At 46.8% G+C, this 26,583-nt stretch overlaps 13 protein-coding genes across 13 annotated transcripts; 7 read left to right on the top strand and 6 right to left on the bottom strand.

The window, feature by feature from the left end:
* The first annotated feature begins 718 nt into the window (after positions 1–718).
* F4813DRAFT_142630 (uncharacterized protein) lies at positions 719–3,022 on the top strand. The gene is made up of 3 exons (XM_049238856.1): positions 719–1,197; positions 1,303–1,421; positions 1,508–3,022. The coding sequence occupies exons 1-3, from the start codon at positions 1,083–1,085 to the stop codon at positions 3,014–3,016; spliced, it is 1,743 nt and encodes a 580-aa protein (XP_049098000.1). The 5' UTR covers positions 719–1,082; the 3' UTR covers positions 3,017–3,022.
* Positions 3,023–6,249: 3,227 nt separating this feature from the next.
* Positions 6,250–8,195, bottom strand: F4813DRAFT_391021 (uncharacterized protein; the record flags this gene model as incomplete). Its single annotated transcript, XM_049247099.1, has 2 exons — positions 6,250–7,034; positions 7,130–8,195. The coding sequence occupies 2 exons, from the start codon at positions 8,193–8,195 to the stop codon at positions 6,250–6,252; spliced, it is 1,851 nt and encodes a 616-aa protein (XP_049098001.1).
* A 723-nt stretch (positions 8,196–8,918) lies between these two features.
* Positions 8,919–9,769, bottom strand: F4813DRAFT_391022 (acyl carrier protein; the record flags this gene model as incomplete). Its single annotated transcript, XM_049247100.1, has 5 exons — positions 8,919–8,965; positions 9,038–9,086; positions 9,200–9,280; positions 9,337–9,354; positions 9,551–9,769. 5 exons carry the CDS (start codon positions 9,767–9,769, stop codon positions 8,919–8,921), a joined length of 414 nt encoding a protein of 137 aa, XP_049098002.1.
* Positions 9,770–10,223: 454 nt separating this feature from the next.
* Positions 10,224–11,526, top strand: F4813DRAFT_365097 (NADH-quinone oxidoreductase). Its single transcript, XM_049243886.1, has 4 exons — positions 10,224–10,636; positions 10,704–10,731; positions 10,864–10,956; positions 11,032–11,526. The coding sequence occupies exons 1-4, from the start codon at positions 10,368–10,370 to the stop codon at positions 11,305–11,307; spliced, it is 666 nt and encodes a 221-aa protein (XP_049098003.1). The 5' UTR covers positions 10,224–10,367; the 3' UTR covers positions 11,308–11,526.
* F4813DRAFT_365101 (protein-L-isoaspartate O-methyltransferase) lies at positions 11,527–13,108 on the bottom strand. The gene is made up of 2 exons (XM_049243887.1): positions 11,812–13,108; positions 11,527–11,716 (listed from the first exon to the last, which is right to left on the bottom strand). Exon 1 carries the CDS (start codon positions 12,745–12,747, stop codon positions 11,926–11,928), a length of 822 nt encoding a protein of 273 aa, XP_049098004.1. The 5' UTR covers positions 12,748–13,108; the 3' UTR covers positions 11,527–11,716; positions 11,812–11,925.
* Positions 13,086–15,208, bottom strand: F4813DRAFT_365102 (uncharacterized protein). The gene is made up of 2 exons (XM_049243888.1): positions 14,236–15,208; positions 13,086–14,180 (listed from the first exon to the last, which is right to left on the bottom strand). The coding sequence occupies exons 1-2, from the start codon at positions 14,692–14,694 to the stop codon at positions 13,590–13,592; spliced, it is 1,050 nt and encodes a 349-aa protein (XP_049098005.1). The 5' UTR covers positions 14,695–15,208; the 3' UTR covers positions 13,086–13,589.
* Position 15,209: 1 nt separating this feature from the next.
* On the top strand, positions 15,210–16,155 carry F4813DRAFT_365103 (uncharacterized protein). The gene is made up of 3 exons (XM_049243889.1): positions 15,210–15,569; positions 15,662–15,847; positions 15,909–16,155. Exons 1-3 carry the CDS (start codon positions 15,552–15,554, stop codon positions 16,050–16,052), a joined length of 348 nt encoding a protein of 115 aa, XP_049098006.1. The 5' UTR covers positions 15,210–15,551; the 3' UTR covers positions 16,053–16,155.
* Positions 16,156–17,423, bottom strand: F4813DRAFT_365105 (mitochondrial carrier). The gene has a single exon (XM_049243890.1). The coding sequence runs from the start codon at positions 17,358–17,360 to the stop codon at positions 16,488–16,490; it is 873 nt and encodes a 290-aa protein (XP_049098007.1). The 5' UTR covers positions 17,361–17,423; the 3' UTR covers positions 16,156–16,487.
* Positions 17,424–17,796: 373 nt separating this feature from the next.
* Positions 17,797–18,707, top strand: F4813DRAFT_397732 (uncharacterized protein; the record flags this gene model as incomplete). The annotated part of the gene is made up of 3 exons (XM_049247969.1): positions 17,797–18,024; positions 18,121–18,230; positions 18,291–18,707. The coding sequence occupies 3 exons, from the start codon at positions 17,797–17,799 to the stop codon at positions 18,514–18,516; spliced, it is 564 nt and encodes a 187-aa protein (XP_049098008.1). The 3' UTR covers positions 18,517–18,707.
* A 217-nt stretch (positions 18,708–18,924) lies between these two features.
* F4813DRAFT_365110 (MFS general substrate transporter) lies at positions 18,925–20,686 on the bottom strand. The gene is made up of 3 exons (XM_049243891.1): positions 20,354–20,686; positions 19,644–20,305; positions 18,925–19,587 (listed from the first exon to the last, which is right to left on the bottom strand). Exons 1-3 carry the CDS (start codon positions 20,542–20,544, stop codon positions 19,001–19,003), a joined length of 1,440 nt encoding a protein of 479 aa, XP_049098009.1. The 5' UTR covers positions 20,545–20,686; the 3' UTR covers positions 18,925–19,000.
* F4813DRAFT_365112 (uncharacterized protein) lies at positions 20,678–22,669 on the top strand. Its single transcript, XM_049243892.1, has 6 exons — positions 20,678–21,300; positions 21,357–21,376; positions 21,447–21,551; positions 21,619–22,001; positions 22,062–22,157; positions 22,212–22,669. Exons 1-6 carry the CDS (start codon positions 21,117–21,119, stop codon positions 22,522–22,524), a joined length of 1,101 nt encoding a protein of 366 aa, XP_049098010.1. The 5' UTR covers positions 20,678–21,116; the 3' UTR covers positions 22,525–22,669.
* On the top strand, positions 22,670–23,992 carry F4813DRAFT_365119 (uncharacterized protein). The gene is made up of 2 exons (XM_049243893.1): positions 22,670–23,112; positions 23,165–23,992. Exons 1-2 carry the CDS (start codon positions 22,963–22,965, stop codon positions 23,852–23,854), a joined length of 840 nt encoding a protein of 279 aa, XP_049098011.1. The 5' UTR covers positions 22,670–22,962; the 3' UTR covers positions 23,855–23,992.
* Positions 23,977–25,957, top strand: F4813DRAFT_365124 (D-isomer specific 2-hydroxyacid dehydrogenase). Its single transcript, XM_049243894.1, has 4 exons — positions 23,977–24,790; positions 24,856–24,985; positions 25,046–25,226; positions 25,276–25,957. The coding sequence occupies exons 1-4, from the start codon at positions 24,543–24,545 to the stop codon at positions 25,794–25,796; spliced, it is 1,080 nt and encodes a 359-aa protein (XP_049098012.1). The 5' UTR covers positions 23,977–24,542; the 3' UTR covers positions 25,797–25,957.
* Positions 25,958–26,583: the final 626 nt, after the last annotated feature.

The following is a 26,583-nucleotide window of genomic DNA, read 5'->3' on the forward strand; positions in this document are numbered from 1 at the left end:
TTGCTTCCACCTCTATTGCTCGCCAAGTACCAAACCTACCTAGGTAACCTAACCTAACCTAACCTAACCTAACTGGTAGGTAACCGCATGTCAAGTTCCCAGCCCCAAAGTCCCACGTCTGAAGTCCCAGTTCTTATTTCATTACCCCCCCTTCGGGATGTTCACCCCTCGTCGCTGTGCAGCTATTTGATTTGGCCGAATCTCTGCCGCCGCTAGCCATCCCTCTCTTTTTTATGATCTCTCTCTCTCTCTCTCTACATCTCCCCTCTCTCGCTTCATTCGAGAGTTTTCGCCTGAAGAAAACCAACAACTCACAATTCCTCTTCCTCCAGTAACCTCGAGACACACTACGCACATACGCATACATACGCATACATACCTACGCACACATATACCCGGAGCCTCGGAATTCTCAAATCATCGCTTTCCAAGTTCAATTACCCTCTCCACCTAAATTTAACCTTTTATATTTTATTATTTTTCTGTTCCTGTACCTTACACCGACGAAGTGGCATCCCGTCTGCATAACGGTATACGTGTAGGAGGTAGGGTTAAACAAGACTTTCGTTTTTAAATTGTTATTATCATTGTTGTCTTATCGTTGCTTTTAAATCAACCCGTTTTATTCGTTATATCTTTTTCCTCATTTTTCTTTTTTTGCCCCGTCTATCTGCATATCTTTTTTATCAAGCTATTAGAAACCAGCTACGTGCTCTGATAATAACAAATCGTCTAGCTGATATTAGCCCTGCGCCCGATTCGACCCCGGACTCGAGCAAGAGTGGAAGAGCAGCACGACACGACCCTGGGTTTAGACGACGATAAGGGGGCGTCAATGCTTGCTGCGACCAGGTTGTCGTCGACGCGCCCCTCCTAAATCCTCCCACGTCTCGCTACCACCGTCGCCGTTTATTGCCTACCATTCTACCCATTACTGGTACTATTATCACCCATACTATTATTACTGCAACCTCTGCAACCTCTGCAACCCTTTTCTCCCCCTCCCTTCCCTTCCCTTCACCTTTTCTTCCCGTCGCATTTAAATTCTCTACCCGATCGCAGCCACCGTTACTACCTCTAAAATGTCCGAGTATCGTCATATGAGGTCCGGTAGCTTAAACATTCCATCCCAGACAAATACGATGAGTCCGATAGTTCCGTCGCACGGTCGCTTCGATGGCCCGAGAAGTCCACCGAGTAAGTGATATCTACCTACTAAATAATAAATAATAAATAATAGCTACATGCTCTGTCCAACCTTTTAAGTTGTTCCTTTCTGACCTCGGCATTCTCCAATCGCAGACACGTCGCACGTACCATGTAAATTCTTCCGACAAGGCGCATGTCAGGCTGGTTCCGCTTGTCCCTTCAGTCACGATCTCGGTACTGCAGCAGAAACGGTGTGCAAATACTTCGCCAAGGTAAGAGTGATAGGTCGTCTCACAGAGTCTCACATGCAAGGTACTAGGACAAAAAGAAGGCAACTAACGATCTGGTGAAACTATAGGGCAATTGCAAGTTCGGACCAAAATGCGCCAATGTTCACGTCCTCTCCGACGGTAGACGAATCAATTACGGCAAAAATGGTATCACCATAGGCCAGCCCATTCACCTCGGTGGTCGAGTCAATCCAAGCTTCAACTCTTCCTCCAACAGCGCCTTGACGAACTCGTTTATGCGCGCCGATGCCAATCCATCGTACGGAAACTCATACGGCTATCCAATGTCCCCGAGCGATACTTATCAATCCATTGACCGCCGACCGAGCTTAGAAAACGTACCAACTATCGACACTACATATTCCCACACGAGCTCTCAATATGGCTCACCACGAGAAGAAGACCCGACCCGTCTTGGCTTAGGTCTTTCGCCCGTGGCTGCTAAGGGGTTATCCGTTCTTGACGCTCCTCTTCCCGCATCCTTCGATTCGAATGGGATCTCCAATGCCGCCAGATACCCCGGTGCGCCGTGGCCATCCTCGATGCCTTCGCAGTTTGGACTTGATTCCCCTTCGCCATCCTTAAACGCAGCCAAGGATTCGAGAACTTCGGAAACCCTTAAGCTCCTACACCACTCGGCGTTCGGTAGCAACGATCATTTGTCTTCCGTTGCAGCCGGTTCCTCACCCCCGACCCAACCATCCGACGAATACTTTGGCAGACGTCAGATGCATTCGAGCCGCTATGCCAAGCCTAAGATGCTTAGCAGCAGCGCGCCGCGCGCCATCGCCGGTGCCATCGACCGAGATTGGGAGTCGGAGTTTCCCTTTCTGGAAGAGGATTATCTGCCTGATAATCTGAAAGACTTGTTAACGCCAGCGGAGAAAGCACGGCGAGGTTCGCGAGCAGCCGACGAAGAATCCAACGGCCACAGGGGAAATGGTACTTCGCCTAGCATAGCTGGGATGAGTGGCACGGGAACACCCAATGGCGAGGTAAACTCCAAATTCGGCAGTCCAATGGCATCGAGTCCAAGTCGGTGGGGACCGCTATTCCAACGACAGCACGAGGAACACGAGGCGAAGAAACATGCAGCAGCAGCTAGTGCAGGTGTATTTGGACACGTCGGAAGTCCTCTTCGCCAATCCAGCCTCAGTGCCAACGTTGTGCGACCACACAATTCGAGCCGGTCCAGTAGCGTCGAGGGCCTAAGTGCCTTGTCTCAGCAGCTGCAACGCACACGCATCGACGGGAACGGAGGCGAATCACCGCTATTGCATCCCAATTCGCATACGTCGCGACCATCAAACGGACGAGCCGGTGAACGCCACGTCAGCAGTGGCTCCATCAGTTCTAGCGCCCGGTATACCACTCCTATAGGGGAAGAGGACGGCGAATTCGTATTCAGCATGGACGAGGACGGCGATCGAGACAGCACTATAAGGGCACGGAAGCGAATGTCCGGTGTAGGCACCGCTATGAGCGTTTGGGGTTCTAGCTACGCTGGCGTTGCTGCAGGACCCGGGAAGAAGGACGATGGTGCCGCGAGAGTGGTCGAAGGGGTCGGTGGCCGGTGAGCGATGCTAGGCCTATGAGGACCGACCAGGATATAATAACGCATCGTCGCGTGGGGCATCAATAAAGCCCCAAGGAAGATACTGGGTCCTTATACGAAAGAATTTCAAAGCATGCGTATTCGAGATGCACATAGCAGGACAACGTATTGTCCGAGTCACGAAGTCACGAATCATAAAGCGCCCAGAAGCTGGTTAAAGCATGGAGAGCATTATATACAAGGGCGCTACGACAGGTCCTGTCCATATCGGAGAAGATAGCGAAGTATGAAAAGGAAGACTGTTGCATAGTTAGCAGGCGGGCATAGAGGCGGCGGACTCCTGCTACTCATTGTTTAACTTTTTCTCACGGCATCCAGGTTGTCAAAACTGACACCCCGACGAGATAGCGGGTTTCTTAAGAAGACTATCTATAGGAGATGCAATCAGGGCCGGAGTTGGTTGGGCAAAAAAAAATATCACATTACCACATGAACTTTTTTATATTTCTCTCCCTTGTTTATAACCCTTTTGAACCGGTTTTTATCTTGCGGCACAGGGGTCGGTACTTATTACATTCTTGGAGATATCCTGGGTTTATTGGCATTCACTTTCTCTTTCTCTCTTTCTCTCTCTACATCTCATCCGATTTATTACACGCAACATCTAGCTATTTTACGCTTAACATGTAATTGAGATTCAGTCATTTGGTTGGAATGGAAACACGGAGGTAGACATAGGCGGTCATATACACGAAAAAAAAGAAAACTTTTCAATTGGATTAGAACAGGGCAATACTGCCACATTCATACATTCATCCAGTTTTACATACTCTTTTCTATATACATATCACTTGGCTGGCCAGAACGTTGTGGAGAGCTTCTAGGGTAGATAGGTGCATAGTAACAGCACAAAGGGGGATATGTAAATGCAAGGACGTGTATTACTCCCTCCACTAAATTAAATAGGTAGATAGTTCATAAAGTCGTCCGTGTGTAGAAGCCGAATCAGCTTCATTCACTTCGTCAACCATTCGCTTGCAAAAAGCCTCGGCTGTCTACATTACACAAAGGTAGACCACCAGACAAGTAGAAACTAGGTAGAAGGGCGATTGTAGTCTAGGATGAGTTAAGCCTAGGTAGTGAGGCAACTCGTCGACCATTTTAAGTTATCAAGTCAATGAGTGAGTTGACGAGTTCCCTGTCCGACTTTCGGTATGCAAACAAAGAAGCAGGAATACAAATAGGCAGACGGGTAGATAGCCCCCAAGCTAGATGACTCCTAACCGTATGCCAAAGCATAGGGCTGAAGGATCAGACATCCTGGTCAGCTAACCCACCTCCTACGTTCACCTTTTGATCCGGGCGACTTCCGCCACCGAGGCCTTCTGCTTGCGAATCCAGGGATGGCTTATACGCAGGTACAGCCGGTGACATACACGGAGCCCTCACATATAGGCCAATATGAGTCGCCCGGCTATCAGGTACCTATCTAAACACAATTACCATGAGGGTGTACAGGTAGATAATACTACATGAGTAGTAGCAGTTCCTCATATGAAAAAATTCTGTGCAACTCAAATAGGCAGCCTCGGCGCAGATGCGCAGAGGGTTTCTGACGCGGCCTCTTCGTGTACAGACCGAGTCCGTGCGTATTTGCGACTACATCTCGGAAGCAATAAACGAATATCTACGAAAGATTATTATACAAATAATATGCAGTGGATCGTGATTCAGGGGTAGTCAAGATACTGATATTCAGATATCCTTGACTACCAAGGCATATGAATGAAGGAGGCTGTGAATTGTCCTCGGTTTACGCCCTCTCTAAGTTGACGTAATGTTTCATTAACTTATAAGATCTAATAACTAACTAAAGAAACTACCTATTGAGGTTTACTGTTCAACTGTCTACCTCCTAAGAGGCTTGGAGTTGGAGGTGATCACCTAGTATCTATATTTCGTTCGAGTCGACCTTTTGTAAAATGTGTATTCGTCATGTATCCAACGTTTCGGTCACAGTGATTTTTAATCTCGCTATGTATTACGCCTCACCTGTACTTCGTCTGTATAACGACCAACGGAGTTCTTCTAAGTGACTGATCATATTATATCACAAGCTTACCTGTAGGGTTGTTGCAACTCCATGCCATGCCCGCAATCAAGACTACCTATGGGTTTAATGCCTTTTCTAGGGAGGGACTTAACTCAGCCCCAACCCAAATACGATAAGGTCCTACGCCAGATTAACCAGTTGCCCTGGTAGAATGGTTCTCGCTGCTTGGAGTGTACTCAATTTCGCTTGAACCTATAGAACAAGACTGTCTTGAGTATTCACACACACCCACCATCATTAAGGTGATTGGTCTACACCGAACTTCGCGTGGTTTCATATAAACAGGCAATCATTGCAAATAGTATAAACCGGATCTGAATAATAAATAGCTAAGCATATACCAAGCAAGCGACGTCAAAGATTCCAATACTAGTGCGTATGTCAACGCGTAATGAGGCGCATGTAAGTCAACGAATAGTTGAGCACTCTCCCCCAATGGAACTCGGCGTCGCACAAAACTGTCGTGCATCCCGACAACCTGGGATTCACTAATCCGCTCGGCCCGGCTCGCCAGCGATCTGCCAGTCTGGTGACCCAAGATTACAAACAAGTTATATACCTCGACATATATGACCATAAGGCTAGGGTAGTATGCAGCATGTTTGGAGATCAAATGGTAGCTCGCACGATCCAATCAGAAGCATCGCTTCTTGGGCTGGGTATGCGCTAGAAGCTGACCGCATATAGACTGAGACATGCAGGTCGCGAATGATATATGTCCTTGGTCGGAATTACTAAGGAGAAATATAGCTTCGAATATTTGGAGATAGAGTAGGTATAAAGACATAATTGGTTTAGCTGCTAAAGAAGGCATAAATAATATACGAACGGACTTGTGGAAGAGTTGTGGGTGGATAGGACATATCATATAGCATATAGGGGGAAAGTTAGTTTATACTTGGGTAAAAGTAGATGTTATATCTTGTAATCAACATCAAGAAACCACCAAGGCAAGTTTAATTACTAGAAAATGAAAGACAATATTATAATAGTAAGCATTTGTAACTTGGTGCATCTGGACTAAAGTACGTAGCCAGTGTATCGAAGAAGCTATCGCGAGGTGGGCCTGACAGGTATGGAAACAATTTCGTTATTTGCTTTGCTTTACTTTACTTTATATCTAAGCCGCACAACCGACCATCTTAAACAATATATACAGGCATGCGACTCCCGTAGGTCGCGCTACGCGGGATCATAACGTCGTCTCTATGGAAATCATGTAGCTGAAGCCAGCATAGCATACGGAATACAAGCAGGCACCACGTAGCATCGCGTAACCTTGCATCGCTTCTCCAGGGAGCAAGAAAGCTATTCGTCTTTGTGATCCCATCCGTCACGGGTGGCGCCTCGACCTTCAGCTCTCCGGCAGGGCTGTAGAGGTCGTTTATATCGCTATGTGACTCTGTCGCAGCGCGACGGCTGTGCTGGAATAGGAAGGTAATATACGTGCGCTCGTTGACGCCGTCGTCGGCGCGGCGTAGTGGGAATAGGTCCACGAACCACGACGGTCGATGTCTGAAATCCTTGACTAAGGAGGCAACGTGGTGGCTGACTACGTCGAGCACTAAGGTCTCGGACGGCGACTCCCAGTCCCCCGGGGAGTTCATCAAGTACCCGTCCATGATCGTCATAATGCGGCGCAGGCAATCAAGCAGCGTTGGTGAGTAGTCTTTTACTCTGGGGTTTTCTAAGTAGGGGATTATACGCTCGAGTGCGGACGCGATAGCAAGTAAGGGCTCCGGTGTATCTCCTGTTTTAGCATAGACTCTATTTAGCTGTGAGAGATGCTCCTTGAAAACCAGAAGCAAACGCTTCGTCTTGAACCATCGGCGATCCCAGCGAAATATGGTCGGGTTGGGTAGAAAACGGTAGCAGTATCCCTCGATGGAGATCGACCGGCCCAACATTCCTAAGATGTCAAATACGACTGGACGATATTAGCTTGTAGCTCGTAGGTATTATATGTTACATACGCTTCCGAGATGAACAGCACTAAAGAAACGAGAGAAGTGAGTTACTTACTAGGAAAAAGGTGAGAACTCCTCGCATCTTGGTGGAGGAAATGCTCAGATATAGATATGGGACATCCGATATCCATAAGGGTTTCGACGATCTCCTGACGACTACCTAGCCTTAGGAGCGGTAGAATTGGATCTGTGGCTATTTCGCGCTCGCCCTTCTCCGGAACAAAGTCATACTTGTCGAGGAAATAGAATGTGGGGGCAAAGCCGAAGCATAATCTCTTTATTATGTTGCTGGGAATAAGCCGGTACTCGCGAAACTCGGTTTTATCGTGTCTGACGAACTTGAACACGATGCCCTGCTCAGCGTTGAAAGACCCTAGCAACATGCACCCGTTACCCTCTGCACGATAGCGGTCTACCGTAGCGTCCCACATGGTCCAGTGGATACCAAGCATGGCAGCTATCTCGACCATATGACCGATAGTTGTGTTGGCAAATGGCTTCTTGAAGTTTGGCACGAAATCCCACGATAGTGTCTGTGCCTGTGCCGCGACGGCCAGCGTACGGTTGGCGAAAGGGAGAGGTTTCTCGCAGTCTTCTGTACTCCGTACGATATCCAGCCATTTCCCGCTCTCGCGCTCCATCGACTGCAAGGTTCGTAACAGCAGCACCCAGGTAGCCTCGACGTTGACGCCGTGGCGGACAGCAGTCGTCCTAGGAAACGGGCCCGAGTCAACGGGCATCGGCGTCCTAGTCTCTGCAAAGCTCTCGTCGGTCCCGCTCATATACCAGATCTCGCGGCCTGGAACGGGCCCTCGCTGGTTCCAAGCCGGTGCAACAAAGAGAATAGGAGATTCGAATATGATCTCATATCGTAATTCTAGCCATCTCCACCGGCGGCGAGTGAGTTTAGCCCAAGGGCCCATGACTCTTTCATTGCAGTTTCTTGCGCCAAGCGCATTGAGCGAGACATTCGTATAGTACTGGTATAGCAACTGAATGGACGAGACGATCAACGCGATGAAAGAGATCACGGTAGCAACTACGCCTGCAAGCGTGGCACTGTCCATGCCCGTATTCCCTACATTATTATTTCCGCTGTCATTCGTAGTCGAGCCATCCATTGCAATTCCGCTACGTGACCAGGTTGTTCCCAACCTCGTCAAAAGCGAGGGCCTAGTAGATCTAGGTTAACGTCCGATGGGGCTGAAGAGCTAAATACTAGGCCGTGAATTATATCTACAAGCCCTAAGGAGTAAAGCTATAGCAAAGACATGAACTTCCGAGGTAGCTGATAACATGGAGAACAAGAAGAATATATTTCTGAAACTGTGAAACTGATTGTCTTTCCACAATGCGTTTCTGTTTTGGGTAGTTATGAAAATCGAAGGATGGATACTGCATCTTGGGACCCTTGTCTCCATTCCATTGGCTGAGCGGTGTGTATCCATCAGCCCTAGTAAACCGGTCAAATACCTATACTTCATCATAATCTGTAAACGGTATCTGATGTTTTGGAAACTTGCCGTTTGCTCATAATTCATGATCTCCAGAGTTACATGTAGTTGGATTAAAGACAAAGAAGCACGATTCTCGGATGGGAGGAAAGATTTATACACTAATACAACGGCGGGGAATCGTATTCGATTTGAACCACGCCATGTTCATCTTCGTTGATATCCCTTTCTCATCGAATTTCAACTATATCGGCCTTGTCGATTATAGTCCCTCTATCATCGCCTCAAGACTTGCTGCAGGCATACATAGCCACTACTGCCGAGTCTAAATGCCAGTACGGGTCATTGCTATAGAAGTAGCATAGCTGTTAATGTACAAGATGGGATGCTTTAGTTCGCATCAGGCTGGCTTAAGATGTACTCGACAGCCTGGTTCACTGTACAGAGAGTAGGGTTAGCAGTTAATCGAAATAAAAACTTGGACTATTATCTGATGGGGGAATTCATACCACTGTGGATACCGTCTGCGTCCTTGTCGGGAATCTCAATGCTGAATTCCTTTGTATCTTGTTAGCTACTATATTCAAGATTTTGATACCAGGTTAAAAAAAAAGATCAACAATATAGATGCTTGCCAAACGAATATTCTAGGGTAAATAACTGGTGCATACCTCTTCTATCGCCATAACAACCTCCACTGTATCTAGGCTATCCAGACCAAGATCGTTTGCAAAGTGCGCAGTAGGCTTGAGCTAATGAAGGTCAGTATGCCGAGAGATATATATGATGCGTTGAGGTTGGATCTTACGTTGCTCGGGTCGTTAACCTATTTAACATCCAGTTAGCAACTTTATTCTCTTCATATACCGTAATTTTCCCATATCCACAAGTTGCATACTACGGAGGCACCAAACGTAGGCTACAAACTAACTGCTCTACACCATGTTCTAGCAGCATACATCCAATATCCCCCTCCTCCAGCCTAGTAGCAATAATTCGAGACGTTTTATAGACTGACTTACCTTGTCGAAATTTTGTAGAATGCTAAGAATACGTCCCTCAACTTCCTCCTTCTTCAGTCCGCTACCGGCAGAATACATTCGTACGGTCTGGAAGGCAGCAAGCCGGGGCGCCGGGGCGAAAACAGTTCTCGCGGGGACAACAGCTTTTCGGGCGATAGGTCGAGCGACGGCGGCGCGGGACGCCGTGGCGGCAGTGCGAATTAATGCTGCGCGGAACATGGTGGTGATCGAGAATTGGTCAATTGGTGGTCTAGGGGAAGGGCTGGAGGAAAGCGTGGTCGTTGAAAGGCTGATACGTAGTGGACTGGAGCTTCGATGCGCGGAGGTTTTCAACGATAAATTTCTCGTCATATCAAAGTTCAACTCCGAGCTTGGACCCCATCGGAGCTAGCGGCCATTCGAATAACTAAAGAATTACACGTGACTAGTATCTATGTAGTACAATGTAATACAATAGCCTTTTCTATCTTTGTACTTAGGTATCTTTGTACTGAGGTAGTGCCCCTCAGTTGTACATAATCAATCGGACTGGAAGGTCCGAATGGCAGCTGTGTGTCAACTGTTAAGCGGCACTTAATGCACTTGATGATGGAATTATGTGGCTATGACCTAATGTGGCTTCCCTGACTCGGGCTTGAGCTATAAACCAATCACGGCAAAGCTTTTGTAATAATGGTAATCTTGAGCTCCACCTAAAATCCCGACAACTCCAGCATGACCTCAAAGCTTCAACTAGATTTCGCCCTCGACCATTTTAATTTTAATTTCGACAATTAACCCTTCCGCCTTTGGTCTCGTCGCCCAATTGCACTGCGCCATGCAAGGGCTTACCACATCGACAACAGCTATGCTGTCTCGTCAGCTCGTACGCCGACAGCCTATCGCGGCCTCGACAGTGGCTAGAATAGTCGCGCAACGGACATACGCCACGCCCGCTGGTCCGCCCGTGAAGGGTTTCCGAACCCCCCCGCCGAAGCGATGGAACGAACAAGAAGAAGGGACATTCGAACGCGCTGGAAAGTACTTCCTCCTGACTGAGATGTTTAGGGGCATGTACGTCGCATTAGAGAACTTCTTCAGGCCACCGTGAGTCTTGGTCATATATCGATCACCGGAGAAAGATCATAACGCTAATGTGCCATGACGCCGTTAGATACACAATTTACTACCCTTTTGAGAAGGTTCGTAATAATCGAATACCCACATTTGTTGTCTGGGCGAGCCTGCGCGATATACTCTCGAGGCGACATTGCGGAGACAATATTTAGGAGAGGGAAGCATTCGGCGGGATTCAGAGGCTAATACTCTCGCAGGGTCCTGTCTCTCCCCGATTCCGTGGCGAACATGCCTTAAGGCGCTACCCGTCAGGTGAAGAGCGATGTATTGCCTGCAAGCTGTGCGAAGCGGTACGTTTTGTCCCAGGGCGGATATCATGACTCGGGGTCTGCTTCTTCGTTATAATAATGTCTAACTCTATATAGATCTGCCCTGCGCAAGCTATCACAATTGAAGCAGAAGAGCGAGCTGATGGCTCAAGACGGACAACCCGATACGATATCGACATGACCAAATGCATCTATTGCGGTTTCTGCCAAGAGTCATGTCCCGTAGACGCGATCGTTGAGTCGCCTAATGTCGAATACTCGACCGAGACGAGAGAGGAATTGCTATACAACAAGGAGAAGCTCCTGGCGAATGGAGATAAATGGGAGCCCGAGTTGGCAGCTATCATCAAGGCCGACTCCCCTTACAGATAATCGAATTAATCAAGGATCTAACCTGGTGGAGTTGTATTGTAACGCTGTAAATATCAACTAAGGGGCAATACACAGTTTCCATTTGTGGCGTTCAAAATACCTGGCTCTAGTCTGGTGTTATAGACCAGATTTTAGACATCAATGATGCTAACATGGTTGTTTTAGGTAAGGACTTAGTATTGCTTCGCACCTAGTTTATTATAATAAAATCTGTAAATACCTACACTTATAACGGAACCGCCGTAACTAGACTCTTTTTACTGCCATACTGACAGCAGGTTTCGCTAATGAGCAATTCGTCCAAATAACTAAATTGGATAATGTTGAATTAAATAGCTGGCAGGCATCAGGTATCAGGTATACTACTTCACCCAAGATGCCCAGCTTTGCGAATACTTTCTTTACTAACCTCCAGCTTTTATTAGTCCACAATACTACACGCTCTGGATCCTACAGGTTGACAAGTTCGCTCAGTATCCAGCACCAGAAGAAGTGATGACATACCTTAGAATAGGAGGGGTGTGATGTGAAGGAGTCTTCCATCTCTTCCCGACAACACATAAACTAAACTCGGCAAACCAAGACTTCCAACTAGTATACCAGATATACACCCCCCCCTCACTTCGGCGCATCCGTAAGCGGCACATACCTAACCGCATACAGCTTCTTCTTCTTAACATCCCCATGCTCGTCCTTATCCACGGTCCAGATATACTGCTCCCAGCTGGTATCCGCATTAACAGGTATGAACATGCGCCCCGGGCTGCGCAGCTGTCTCACTAGCTCCTCGTGCAGCACCGTCGCCGCAGCACCTACATGTATCGCGTCCCAGCCGCCCGCCTCGTCTTTCTTGTCTTGCTCCTTTGTTACGCCTGGAGCCGCCGCGGCGCCCCCGACACCTGGCTGCGCATCCCCCGGACTCGGCTCCGACCACCCCTTTCGCCCGTCGCCTACGCGGAAGCGCACGCGCCCGGATTCTAGTAGCGCCCTGCCCTCGGGGGATTTGGCCATGTTGCGTTCGCCGAGTTCTTTCAGCGCGGAGATATGTTCCAGTCCAACTACGACACCCGTCTTGCCTACCAGTTCCGCGAGTACATGTGTGAGGTATCCGCTTCCGCTACCAATATCGAGGACCCTTCTCGGCCGGCCGGCTTGACCAATAACGCTCGCCACACCATCGGTGGACTGGTGACCGCTCTCAACTTTGGGCAGCAGGAATGGGAGCAGGGTCTCGACGGCATGGGCGTGCATGTGGGGAGCGGAGATGGTGGCTTGGTGGCCGATGGGCTGGGGGCTATCTTCGTAGGGGTGTTCGGGGGCGTAGTGGGCGCGATCGACTTTTAGGAAGGCGGATTTGACGAGGGGCTGCGTGATGAGCTTGTTGCGCCAGAGGTTCTCGACTAGCTCGGCGTTGGTGGCGCCGGAGCTGCGCCAGGCCATGTTGATTGATTCTCCGGATGGGATCGAGTTTTTGGCCTCGTGGAGATGGAATAGGAGAGTCAAGACACAGGACCATGAGTTGGGAGCCAGTCTGGATTTATTATAATCGCCTTGGACTAATTTGGTGTGTTTCGGTAGAGGTAAGGTGCGTGAGTAGCGGGAGATCTGTTCCTATAGTTTTGAATATGAGTTGAAACAAAGAAGTCTAAAGCAGCTTATAGAGTTCGTTCAAGTGTATCGAACGATATGTACGTTTTGTCTATAAATGATCAATCAATGGTGGCCATGGAATTGAATGACATCAAATCTCGTCATATCTCATTCGATTTGATATCTACCTACGCAATGCGGGGCACTTACATTACACCCGCACTTATACCTCTTATATAGTCTTATCGATAAACTATATATAAGATATCTTCAGTGTTTTAGGATACAAACTCCAACTTACAAACTTACCATGAGAAGCTAAAATGTACAATTAGTAGATCTGGGTCTTAGTGGATCTTCTTAGTTAAACCCACTCAGGTGCTTGCGTGGGGCCGTTTATATTCTCACCCGTAGTTACAGAGATAATGATATATGTATATATTACACTGGAATTGCTTCGAAATGCTCTGCTGGAGCCCAGGTCCATGACTAATCCTAGGAGTTCTAGGTCGTTCACAGAGGAAGACAATGATATTCCCAGGACCCATTACGCCGTTGTTTGGAGAGAATCCTCCGTACGCCTAAACCCATACCCCGAATCCTGATATAAGTTGTCTAATAATCGTGTTTGCTGTATTGACCTGAGAATAGACCATCAACCTTGGATGAACAGGGACTTCGATAATGTCATTTTAAACCACCGTTTCAGGCCTTTCGCCTTGAGCAATAATCGGAATACCTAAGCCCCTGTCTGGGCTTTGTAGCACGAGCTGCTCATGCCTTCTGACCTTGATGTAGTCGCTAACTGACCGGATCAATATAAACCAACCCACGATCATAAGCAGATACGCTATCCATTCACTGCCCGCAATGTCACTAAAACCCGGGCCTTCCTCGCCGTTGTTAGTCGTAACAGCGTTGGGGTCAAAGTCATGGCTGTTAGGATCAGGAGGTTGCGCATATCCATCCGTAGGCGCGCCGCCCATACCACTCGAGTCGGAGGACGATCCTTTCATGTAGAAACCGTACTGAACGAGTGTGATACCGAGCCCAGCACGGGAGCCATTCTTTGCCGCATGTGTTGAGTGCAATAGATATGTGAGGAGAAAGCCAACAAAAAACACTTGAAACGACATGCTGATCATTCCATTCCATATGAAACTAAATACCGAGCCAACGGGCATTCCATCGATGTAAACATCATCGGGACCACCAAGGCCCGGTGCTAGAATTGTCGTCTCCCAGTACGGTGGCGCAGCGTCTGCAGCTGCTTGCTCGTATGTCTTAAGAAATCATTAGTGATGTCTGGCGTGATAGTACAATACAGCTAAAACATACCGGAGGTGCTTCTTCCACGACCTTCTCTCCCCTCTCCGGCCGAGCCATCATGTTGGAGAAGACGCCATCGGATTGTATCCCACCGCCGTACACTCTTGAGCCGGCATGCTGAGCATTGGTACCACTAGAAGAGAACTGCGCCGTTTGTCCTCCGTTAGATGGTCGCGTATCTCCATTTGAAGCCTGACTGGTAGCATTGTTTGAAATAGGAAATGAGTTTCCCCGAACTAAGCGCTGTCTGTCGTCGGGTTCGTCGTCGTCGCTATCGTCATCTTCGGCGTCGAATGCGTCAGCTAGCGTAGGATCGACATTTCGCCTTCTTCTTTCAGCGGATGAGGCCCGCGAATGAAACGAAGGCGGGGGAGAGTTAGGTGTCGACTGCGGTCGTAATGAAGAGGGAGCAATCGGGGTGTCAGGCTCATCGTCTTGGGTATTGACCCGTTCGTAGCGTCCAGACATCGTTAGGGTGTAGGTAGAAACTCAAATGAAACAATTGAATGAATAGCAGAAGTGGCGGATTCCGGATAATAAAGGAAATATTTGCGTCGCAGGATTATGGAGTGAACAAGAAGAGAAAAATAGGACAGAAGTAGATTCCTTGTCTTTGAAGGAGAGTGAGTGTATTGAAGACTAGGAGAGAAACATGGAGAGATGAGTGATTGATTTGATGAACAAGTTGATGGTAGTAAAAGGGAGACATGCGACACGGGGGCAGAAGCGGCAGCGGGATTAGGGAAGGCGATGATGCGACTACGTACCTAACCTACCTAAACCTAAGATACTTCACCCACAGTGAATGAACTCGTAGGCACCCGGTCGCAGGGGTGTTTTAGGTACATCAAACAGCGCCGAAGAGAAAGGTTCCGCGGGTCCAGCTGACCAATAACGTCTGACAGCCCCAAGCGCAATGGTCTAAATGGTAACCCAACTGGACGCACGAGCCATATACACACTTAAACTCTAACAATCAATTCGGTAATTTTAGAGAATTAAACTATTATTGGAGGCCTGCGGCCGGAGGTTATTCTATTCCCATTTAGGACTAACCCTTATTACGGTAATCGATACGAAATCTTGAACTAGTGTTGTACATACATCATACCTAACCTACTATTGTTCCTTATCGATAACACCGGTAAGCTCTTTGATTCGTTCCGTCATTGATTATCATCAAATTTCTATGGCTTGACGACGTAAAGTTGTCGATGCGCTAAGAGACATCACATCGTGTAGCGAAGCATTCTCAACCGAATGCGCAATATCAACTACTAGGAGGGGTATGTAATCAGCAACCCTACTCATTGCGCCGAACAATAATGTCTCGTCAAGCAATTGTATGTTAACGATCCGCCGTCATATCGTCATATCGTCATATCTACCAAGTTAACTTGACGGTTATTCATATATCTTACTTACACCATTATAGAGCGCTCAGCGCCACGTTCTACGGGCTCTCACCCAGTGGCCCAAAGATACTCTACGACCTCAGATCCAATTCCAGGACGTGCTGCGTAAACGATTTGAAGGAGGTTCCTCTGGTCTACCTGAGCAAGACCAGCTAAGACAAGCCAATGCGCTCTACTCACTTCTCGATAATCGGTATAAGAAAATGGTATGACTGGTAGCCCCAATCCTCTCCTTCTCACAGAGAGTTAATACTGAAATAAACACAGTACCCCATCACAGGCTCTCTATTGCGCCCTAGGAGTAAGCCGACATATTTTACAGACTTGGTAAAGGAGCTTGAGGAAGCACCGACTCGATCCTACTTAGACAGGTTATGGTTGCGGGTGAAGGGCATTGTAAGAATACAATAACGATGCCAAGGGGATCTTGTAAATCAGCAAAGAATTATACGTACCATATAGAAGAGCGAACAAGTCAATACTACCCAATGTCACGAACATTGTACACTCTTGCTGGGTGGCCAAATAGTGTCATTCGGACCCTTTTTATTCTTTTCGAAGCCTATGTGCATTATGTGCATCTCTGCCTGCTGCCCCTATGAGTATTTGACAATATCTCACAATAGCTGATGAATGGTCTCATAACGAAACTATGGGCAAGAACCCGTAGCGAATTGTCATCTCTGCCTCAACTAATACCAAAGCTGCCAGTCTCGAAACTATTCAACAGCCAATCCTCAATCCCTAATCCCCAATCCATTTTCCGATTTAGTATAAGGATGTCATCAAGTCATGTATCCCTGTGTTGCCGGGTATCTGTCTAAATGAAGAAATTTTCTCCCGCGTCTATATGTACTTATTTTCCGGGTCCATTGTCCGCATCAGCTCTATGCTCTTTTCATACATGGTGAAGACTATGCCACCGCTCATGACTAGCCGCGCCAATCTCGGCAGGGCTCCGCTCCAAAACGTCAAGACGCCCTCATGCTTGAAGATTAAGGCCGCGCACCGGACACTATTTCCATAGACCTGCTTCGCCTCGATGCTCTGCATCCTGGTCTTAATCGTGTCGAGAGGCTGAGTTACGGCCACGGTTATGGCGCCTGCCACACTCCCTATGCCAAAGGTAGCCACCGTCCCGAGCTTCTCACCAGGTGCCGTATATGATTCGGCAAGCTGCTTAAGACTAGTATAAGAGCCAAATCGCACAGCACTATTCGCCGACTGTCTCGCAGCCGTAGGTACTAGGCCCTGGAAGAAGCCGCGAATACCTCGTTCTCTCGCAATGATCGGGACGGCGTGTAAGAAACCGCGCATACGTGGATTAGGCGATTTGCGATCGTCTATCAGGGTCGTCTTAATAGACTCGGTAGGAGTGACGGCGAGTAGGGACTCAGTGACACCGGCGCCGAAACCGGCGATGACGTTTCTAGGACCCGAGACCTTACCATTCTCGTCGGCGAGGAGGCGCTTATACTGCTCGAAGGAGACGAAGCGTATAGCAGCTTTGGCAGAGTTGCCAATGATCAGAGTGGTGCAACCGGCGTACCACTGCTTGCCAAAGGGTGGCCAAGGGAGCTTCTGACCGGCCGCTAACTTGCGATTGAGTTGTGTTCTTGTCTTGGCAAACTCGGCCGGGTATGTAATAGAAATTTCAATTGCGCCGGCTGTAGCGCCTGCTATGATAGATCGCAGCGCGCTTGGTTTTTCTGTCGACATTTTGCGCCGTGTTTAATTTGGAGTAGCGCTTCGTTGTCGTCACTTCCGATTTTTTTTTATTAGTTATTCTTTTCTTAGAGCTTTCCCCAGAATAACCCCCGCGATCTTGATTGGTACATATGTAGGTTAGGTAGCTTAGGTACATATAACTTTAACGGATATAATAATATATGTAATAATCCGACACAGGCAATGATACATGTACAGCACTCATACGCAACTTCTACTCTCAAACCTCAACTCATAATTCCCAATTCTTTCTACATATTAATAGCAATACTTCAATTATGTGCTTTCCTTGAGTATGTGTAGAAGTAGGCGCTTTCTAGGTTGAAAAGTGTGCTCTAAATCTAATTCCTCCAACTTTGAATTGGACTCCCCAGCTCCCCGTTCCTTAACACTGCTATGCCATCGATACTGACAGCAGCTGTCAAATATGAGCGGTGATCCATCCGTGAAGGACGGCAAAAAGCCAGCCGAAAATGGACAATCGTCAGGGGCCGGCTGTCATACGACACTTCAACACCAGACAGCCGTCACTGCACTTGCGAACCTCCCCTTGAAGACCGTAGTCTCAGTCTTTCGACACCAGTGGCATAAGGACAAATCCCGCATAACCTTTGCGCACGCTGGTCAATACATGCGCGAGCATGACCTACCTTGCGTAAGGACCGAGTGGCCAAACTTGGGCAAATACCGACCTCGGCACTGGAGGGTTCATCACTTCCAGCTCCGCCTACTGAAAGAGGATCTCGTGTAGCATCGCGAAAAGTTCGTCAAGCTATATTTAGACGCTCTAGTCGCGTCTACTAGGCTACCAAAGAAGGACCCGATCACTCAATCAAAGGCACATAGTATTCGGAAGCATTTGTATACATCTATTCTCTTTCACGTGGACGATGGAATACCTATACTAATATAATAGTACAGCTCTAGAGAGCTACGGGTTAGCCTACCGAATGACCTTGCCAAAGTCTACTACGGGAAAATACCTGCCTGCATGGACGATGCGATCGATCCCGGCGAGTTCATAAACCTGGTCGATCACTTTGGTGCAGAACGGCACCCCATGATCCTCGCCGTCCCGATATCCTTGCATTTATGGAGTATCCACCAAGACTATCCAGATCTCCTCCCGAAGAATCCGGCGCCATAGGACTGGACCATGCCGGCGGATGTCATCGAAGCTAATCACTGGAAGTTCAGAGAAGACTTATTCTGAAGGGGTTGGCCGGAGACAAGGGATACAGGCAGGGTCTATAATGGCAAGGACATCTCCTAGAACTATCATATGTTACATTAAATGAACTATTAAATAGAAATAGGAAAAGCAGAGTTATTAAGAACCTCAAATCCATATCTGGTGGATTTCAATTAGTCTTTCGTGAGGATATTCATGTTTAGTAATTCAGATTGCTTCTTTACTTTTAGAATATAGGTGAGTAATAAGTATTTAGAGGAATGTTATGTTTTCAGTACATAAAAATAGGTATCCGCTGGGTTCACTTTATAGGTATTCAATATCGAACCTATAGTACCTAATATATGAGATATCTCAGAAGAGTGTCGTTGACCCCGCTGGTCAAATAATTGCTCAATTATGACAACTACCTATAACTAACGATATCAACTAGGTAATCTTATAAATATAATGTTTGATTCTTCAGACTTCCGCCTATTTCATGTTTCAAGTTTGCTTTTATCTCCCGTCGAATAAGCAGGCCATATGAAGCACACGACACCACACAAAGAGCGCTCATAGCGAGGCAGACCGAATAACCTGTGCTATAGTATGGCGCATCTTTCTTTAAGAAGAGGAACGTGGCAATGATCCCGCCTGTATTCCCAAAACAAATCATCCATGCTGAACCGATACTTCGTTCTACATGACCCCGCAGATTCATCACATACCAACAAACAATATTCCCTCCAACACCAAAGGAACCCATAGCTACGAGGCAAAGTGCTGCGTACTCGGCTGAAAAATGAGTGGCGCCGTGGACAGAGATAAGGATAGCAAGACCGCAGATCAACAGCATAAGGCCGAGAAAGATGAAGGGCGAACGCATCTGAAGCTTATCAGAGGCATAAGCTATAACTATGGTAAAACCGAGTGCCGCCGCAAATGGGGGGACCGAATGTAGTTGGGTTTGTATGGATGTATAGCCGAGAGCTTGGATGATAGTTGGAAGGAAGTATACAATGGAATAAGAGGGGATTAATATTGCTGTTGAAAGTTAGTAATTATGTATAGGTAATTTAGGCATATAAATAGGGGCTTACTAAAGTACATGGCAGCCGCAAACCATTGCTTAGGTTCCGTAAGGAAAGCCAATACATCTTTTGTAGTGACAGGAACTGTGTGAGACTCGTTGGCCCCCGTTTTCTGTAATAAGAACTCCTTTTCTTCCTGAGATAGCCACTTGGCTTCTCTTGGGAAGTCCGTGACGCATAATAAGGCTACAAGACCAATAAGAACGGTCGCGATGCCTTCCAGAATAAAAACCCATCTCCAGTTGCTAAGGCCTCGGATGCCGTCCATATTGGCGATAGCACTAGCAAGTAAGCCTCCGAAGGCCCCAGCAAAAATCGTAGTTGACCAGTAGACTGTAAACCGTTTTTGGGCCTCGGATTTCTCGTACCAGAAGCTAATCAAGTATAAACTACCCGGAAAGATTCCGGCCTCGGTGAGCCCCAAGAAGAATCTGGTAGCCAGTAACCCGCTATAGCTCTTCACGAATCCTTGGCCGATCATCACAATCCCAAAACTTAGGATACATGCAGAGAGCCAGATACGAGGACCTAGCTTCTTCATAAGGATGTTGGATGGGATCTCGAAGATGATATATGGCACAAAGAAAATAGTGAGGGCGATATTTGACTGGTCGCCTACCAGGCCAAGCTCTGCAGGCAACCCCAATGTAAGTGCATTGGAAATATTGACACTATGTGCGTTTAGAATTGAATGCTCCCCAACAGACTAGGGTGCCTACCGATCTAGAACTGCTACAATGTATATCGTGAACAATATCGGCAAGACACGTAGGTCTATCTTGCGTAATAACTTAGCTTCGTCGACACGAGTGTGTAAGGATGGCTCGAGGATGGAGTGAGAGTTCAAAGTCTCTCTATCTTGATCCAGGCCATTGGAAACTTGTATGCCCGTATCTCTTGGACTTGCCATTGTATGATACGAGAAAGAATATTGACTAAAATAATTAAATATGTTGTGTGGATGGAGCGGGGGTAGACAAAGATAATGGCACGAAGAAAAGCGTCCAGGACGAACAAGGCAGCAGATTGAGCAAGGGATGTTTGCAACAAGTACATGGCTCGTGCATTTATAAGACAGTTAATTATATGAGAGGCTTGAGGGCTTCTGCCTTTTTACGCAGTTCAACCAATCTCCCTTTACTGGCTTCATCCTATCCTAGATATATACCTAACATATGTCTTAGACCTACATATGTACCTCTTAGGTACACACGACGAGTCGTCTCGTTCGGATGCCGACCTTCTTCTCTATAATACGAGGTCAGAACGAATTATGATGAAGCGGGATGCTGCAGATATGAGATTTCGGATGCACATAAGAGTATTGAGAGCAAATCAGGTTGATTGACTAATCTCATCTAACTGCGTTTTATCCATCTGTTAGTTGATTATTCTAACCGATTCTTCAAAAGTATAAACCCTCCGGATCGATCTTACGATTGATCGAATTTATCATAACATAACTGAAGGATAATGTGAAAAATGGCAACACCAACACCTGCTTTACCTCCACCTCCCGGAGTGACATCTGATTTCGTGAACCCGCCATCTTTAGTCAAAGAAATGAACATTGCCATCGCAATCGCCGTTCCTTTGATAATGATTTTCTTTGGCCTTAGGACATACGTCAGAATCTTTATTAGGCGGACGTGGACCTTTGAAGACTGTAAGTTGGCCATAGCCCCTATACACCCAAATAACTATGAGCTAACATAGGTAAAGGGCTCGCGCTCACTGCTTGGGTAAGCCCGGTGCATACACACCTAGAGAGGTGACCTTCTCTGATCAATTGTTAATCACCAATGTTTGTAGGTTGGTACGGTTTCCTTCGCTGGCGTCGGTGCTGCTACGATGGCACATAATGGTGGGAAACATGGGTGGGATATTACACCCGCTCAAGCTCAGGAAGCGTCTTATGTAGGATCCCAACTGGTTCCAGATACACGAGAGAGCAAATATTGCAGATGCTGATTACTTCTGAAAGTGGTTCAATGTAGCTTCCATCCACTATGGGATCACGATTTGCGTTGCAAAGCTCTCAGTGTTGTGGCTCTACCGTCGAATCTTCTCTCCTCAGCGTGCGACTCCTTTTGACATCACCATCGTATTTCTGATTGTCCTACTCATCATGTTCTACACGGCAATTAATATCGTTAAGATATGGGAGTGCGTCCCTAGGGAAAAGATTTTGAACGACAAGATCCCGGGATCTTGTATTAATACTCCCATACTACTCAATACCAGCGGGATCTTCAATACGGTGACCGATTTGATTATTCTCTTGCTTCCAGTAAGGGCAGTCTGGGGGCTGAATATGAGTCCGCGGGAAAAGGTGGCTGTCGTATTGGTATTTACGTTTGGTTTAAGGTCAGTACCTACTTGACCTATTGATACTATATATTAGTACTGAATCGAACGGTACCATAGCGCTCCCGCATTTAGTCTGGCGGGCACTATTGTACGGCTGCAAGGCACCAACAACCCTGACAAGACTTGGGTTCAGCCTGATATCATTATGTGGGGGTGAGTGAATGTTTCGGTGCACGACGAAGAATATGAGCTAATTTGAGTTTCCAGGCTGGCCGAGTTGACGACGGGAATACTTTGCGTAAGTTTTCCAGAAACGGGGCTGCTATGGAAAAAGAAAGAACATCCCGGACCGACTGCTAGTATTTTGAATGGGAGATATCGCTTCAAACCCCCTTTATCACGAAGGAAGCAAGGTACTGGATTTTCTACAGTTATGTCTCGGAGCACTAGGCAGTTAGATAGTGAGACACATATTGAATTAGAGGAGGCAGATGTGCATGGTAACGACACTCAGCAAGAAGATAGGGGAGATAGCCATCATTATAAAAGTAATGGCAAGTTTACCTCAGGCAGTAGGTAGGTAGGTACCTATTTCGGTGGATTATACATGTAACTAGGCAGTGTCAGGATTCCTGATGGGACATCTAGAACAAAGAACGTGTTTAGTATATATAGACGTAGACTCTAGCACATGTAGTCTTATCACTTACGATATTCCTTACTACACAACGGACTGTCAATGCGTCAAGGGAGGCTTTTCTTTGTGACACGTTATCTTTCACTAAGTGTAAATTCAAGGGTAAACGCATATTAGGTACTTTTAAATTATTACCTGCGTACATTCAGCAGGCATACGCCGGTAACCGGATTCCTGCTCTTACTTTATGCTTGATGACCAAATGTGGACACATATAAAATGGCTGGCTTTGAGTTTTCAATTTAACTATTTTTTCACTTCTGATTTCCATCATCACATCTTACTCGTGGCCAATACTTCATATGAAACTAGGTCTCTGCCATGGCAGCTACTAACGAGACCTCCTTTCCTGAAAGAAACAGGGGATGGTACCAAGATGACTTAACTGAGATCAACGGGCCTATTCGAAAGCTTCTCGAAAATTACTCTAAAATACCCAGCTCCGAAGTTGTCAAGCATGTCAACAGCATAGTACGAATCTTTTCCAGGGCAATACTCTCCGGTAGAACTAACGGAAACATAGCGAGAACGGGGCTTTGCAGCCAATCCTTACCCTTGCATCGGACTCTACCGCTTTACGAATCTAACCCTACTCAGTCATCCTTTGTACAACACAATCATAGAGCGCCTCAATGTCGCAAATGCTACCTACTTGGATGTCGGCTGTTGCTTTGGGCAAGATCTGCGCCAACTAGTGCAAGATGGCGTTCCTTCAGACCGACTCATCGGCCTCGATGTCGCAGGGGCTTTGATGGATCTTGGCTACGACTTCTTTCTGGATCGCGAGGCATTACGCTCATGCTTCGTGGTAGCTGACGTATTCAAGGGGGCGGAGCAAGGACCAGTATGGACGGATTTAGAGAAACGTGGTGTGGATGTGATGCATTGTAGCGCCTTTTTTCATCTGTTTACCCTTGAGGACCAGATTTTCGCGGCGAAAAATCTTGCGAAACTTATTAAGAAAGACGGAGTGATCGTCGGAAGACAAATTGGCAGCGTTAAGCCCGGAGATGTGCCCGCCATCAAGGATAAAAGCCTTAGCTACAGGCACAACGTAGATACGTTTAATAATATGTGGCAAAAGGTGGGAGAAGCTACGCAAACGCAATGGAAGGTTGAGGGCACTATGGATATGATTGGGATCAATATTAATAGTCCCGTAGAGAATGAGGATAGCCGTCGACTGCTCTTTACCGTAACTAGGATTGTATAGACTGGGCCAGTATCAGAATAAGTACAAAATACACTACCATATCAAATGAGATGACTTATATAAGGGTCATAAATGCGAGCATCTATTACTCGGAACTTGACGGTGTAGACTACGGGGGATCCGAAAATTCTATACAACAGCCATATCCAACATGTCTTCGTATTTGTGAACATATGTAAATATGACCGGTGTAGCCCTTGCAGCCAAAATGTTAGGATTTGCTTTGGTGTGTAATGCATGAATAAGCACCGAATAATTGACAAATGTGAGAATATTAGGCTTCTGAAAATTGGTAATTGGGCGAAGTCTGAATACACAGGCTCATGTATAGACTTTAATTGACAAGTGTATGAGTAGCTGATACTTTATATGATTACTCCTTTTCTTGAGGGGCGCTGTAGATGGCGCGCTATCTGGTCTTTATTTGTTGTCGGTCTTGTTCCAGACGATTCAACCCACACTTAACTATAGATTTATCGAGTTTTGTTCTACCCTTATAGCATCATAGGTTATCGTTAAGCCCGTAACCGGCCTTTTCCCGTCATTATTGAGGTGTTTTTTTGGCGCCTTATCCCTTACAGCTAGGCTTAGTATGTGGAATATCTCCAGTGTAACGATCGGCCTGCTGTGTGAAATTCCCCAGTAGAAATTCCCACAAACACTTTTCACTCACTACTTGTCATCTATCATGATGGCGTCTGATACGCCGAAGTTGCCGGGAAGGCTGCCCTCTTCAAGTCATGAAGTAATCGTGCTGCTTGAGGAAGTCCATATGGTACTTGAAGGTATCGATACAACCCCGCGGACGCATGAGTATATTTCGTATCAGCGTATTAATAGAGCAGAAGAGGTACGCGAACGCATACAATGCGCTAGTATCGTTATTGCACCTCAAGCATTCATCTCAGCCGAAAGCTTGGGAGACGCGCCTCATCTGTATGCTTACCTACCTACCTAAGATGCACACGCACCCCTCATTAGAGATTCTACTGACCATTAAGCAAATGCGTGATCACTCCAACCGCCGGTACCAACCATATTGACGTAGAAGAGTGTCGTCGTCGTGGCATCAAAGTGGCCAAATGTCTCGGCTCGACGTCTTTGGCGGTCCCTGAGCATGCACTGAGCTTGGTTAGTCGTGGGAGGTATGGAAAGGGGTTGATAGCTGCATCCTACTAACTCCAACTTAAGTATTTCGCGGCTAGACGCAAGACGATAATGCTACACGATGAGATCCGGACTGTGGACGAGAATGGCAAAAACTCATGGAAAAGACAAGGCAGTATCGCATCCAATATGCAAACCGCAAACGGGCATCCGCCATATTCCCTCGAACAAGAAGTCGCAGGAATCTTTGGATATGGTACTATCGGTACGCATAGAAAACTATGATGCATCACTCGAGCTAAACTGCCTACTAGGTAAACGTCTTGATGTTTTTTGTAAGGCGTTAGGGATGAAAGTGCTTATCGCCGAGCGGAAGGCTAACGGTCTAAGTCGGAAAAATCTAAACGAGATGAAGGGGCCGGCCGACTTCCGCACTCCCTTTGATGAAGTTATCAGATCAGCAACCGTACTTTTCATTTGCTGTACATTGGACGAAACATCGCGAAACATGATAGACGCGCCCGAGCTGAGCACCATGCAGCCCGAGGCAATCATCGTCAACGTGTCCCGCGCAGGAGTCATGAACACAACTGCAGTGATCCGGGCATTGCGAGAGAGCCAAATCTCTGGTGTCGCAGTGGACGTCTTCGACAGAGAACCCGCATCTACCGAGGAAGATAGTGCATTATTAGCAGATGATACTGCGGGTTTGAATCTTACCTTGTCCCCGCACGTGGCCTATTATTCTACAAAGACTGTGTTGACGATGAAGGCAATGGTCAAGGAGCACATTAAGAATTTCGTATCTGGAAACTATATTAACTTTGAAGTATAGTTAATGCTGTTTGATCCTGCAATATATCAAATTCCGCCCCTTTCGCCTTCATAGGAGTATGAGAATTTCCCAGGGGGGTTGACTAGTAACTTTCTTATTGGGGTGGTTGAGTCTCAGCCTTGTGAAATGATACTTATTTTATTCTTAGCTTAAAACAAACCCCTTTCTCTTAATTACCTAAAGGTTAAGTACCTATTCAATAAGTTACAATTACGTAGACACCCTTTCATAGTTCCACTAATGACTTTAGGTGGTAGCCCGCCATATAGTTCAGGTATGTGATGCATGAGATCTTCGAACCGCATGCGTTACTCTCATTGACGTTGTTTTGGTTACGGGGCTAGATGGCATGGTGCACCTGTGTCCAAGTGTAACTGTATGATGACCACCTGACCAATATTCCATTTACGTCGACGAATTATGCGCTTTTAATATATACTATGAACTATAGCGGTCACTTGACCAAATCAAGCCAATCAAGAGTCTTATACACACCAACATTTAGCTTCATGTAAGGGTTGCAATAGAAAACAAATGGTTAGGATGAGTAGTGGTGCGTTGTATTGAACTGGAATTTAGTATTGGAAAGGGGCTAAAATTGTGAATATCATCGGCCAATCCCATCTATATCCAGCGCGTGCGCGTAAATAATAAATGTATCATCAAGCAATAACCCAGATATTTATCAAATGGTTTCTAATGATGATGAAGAGTTTATTCTACGCTAATCGACCGGCTCTCAAATCGTTGCACTGGACTGCCATAGCCCAGAAGTGGACGTTGGCTC

This window comes from Daldinia decipiens (assembly GCF_022478715.1).
Source record: "Daldinia decipiens strain CBS 113046 unplaced genomic scaffold F4813scaffold_25, whole genome shotgun sequence".
Taxonomy (NCBI): Eukaryota; Fungi; Ascomycota; class Sordariomycetes; order Xylariales; family Hypoxylaceae; genus Daldinia; species Daldinia decipiens.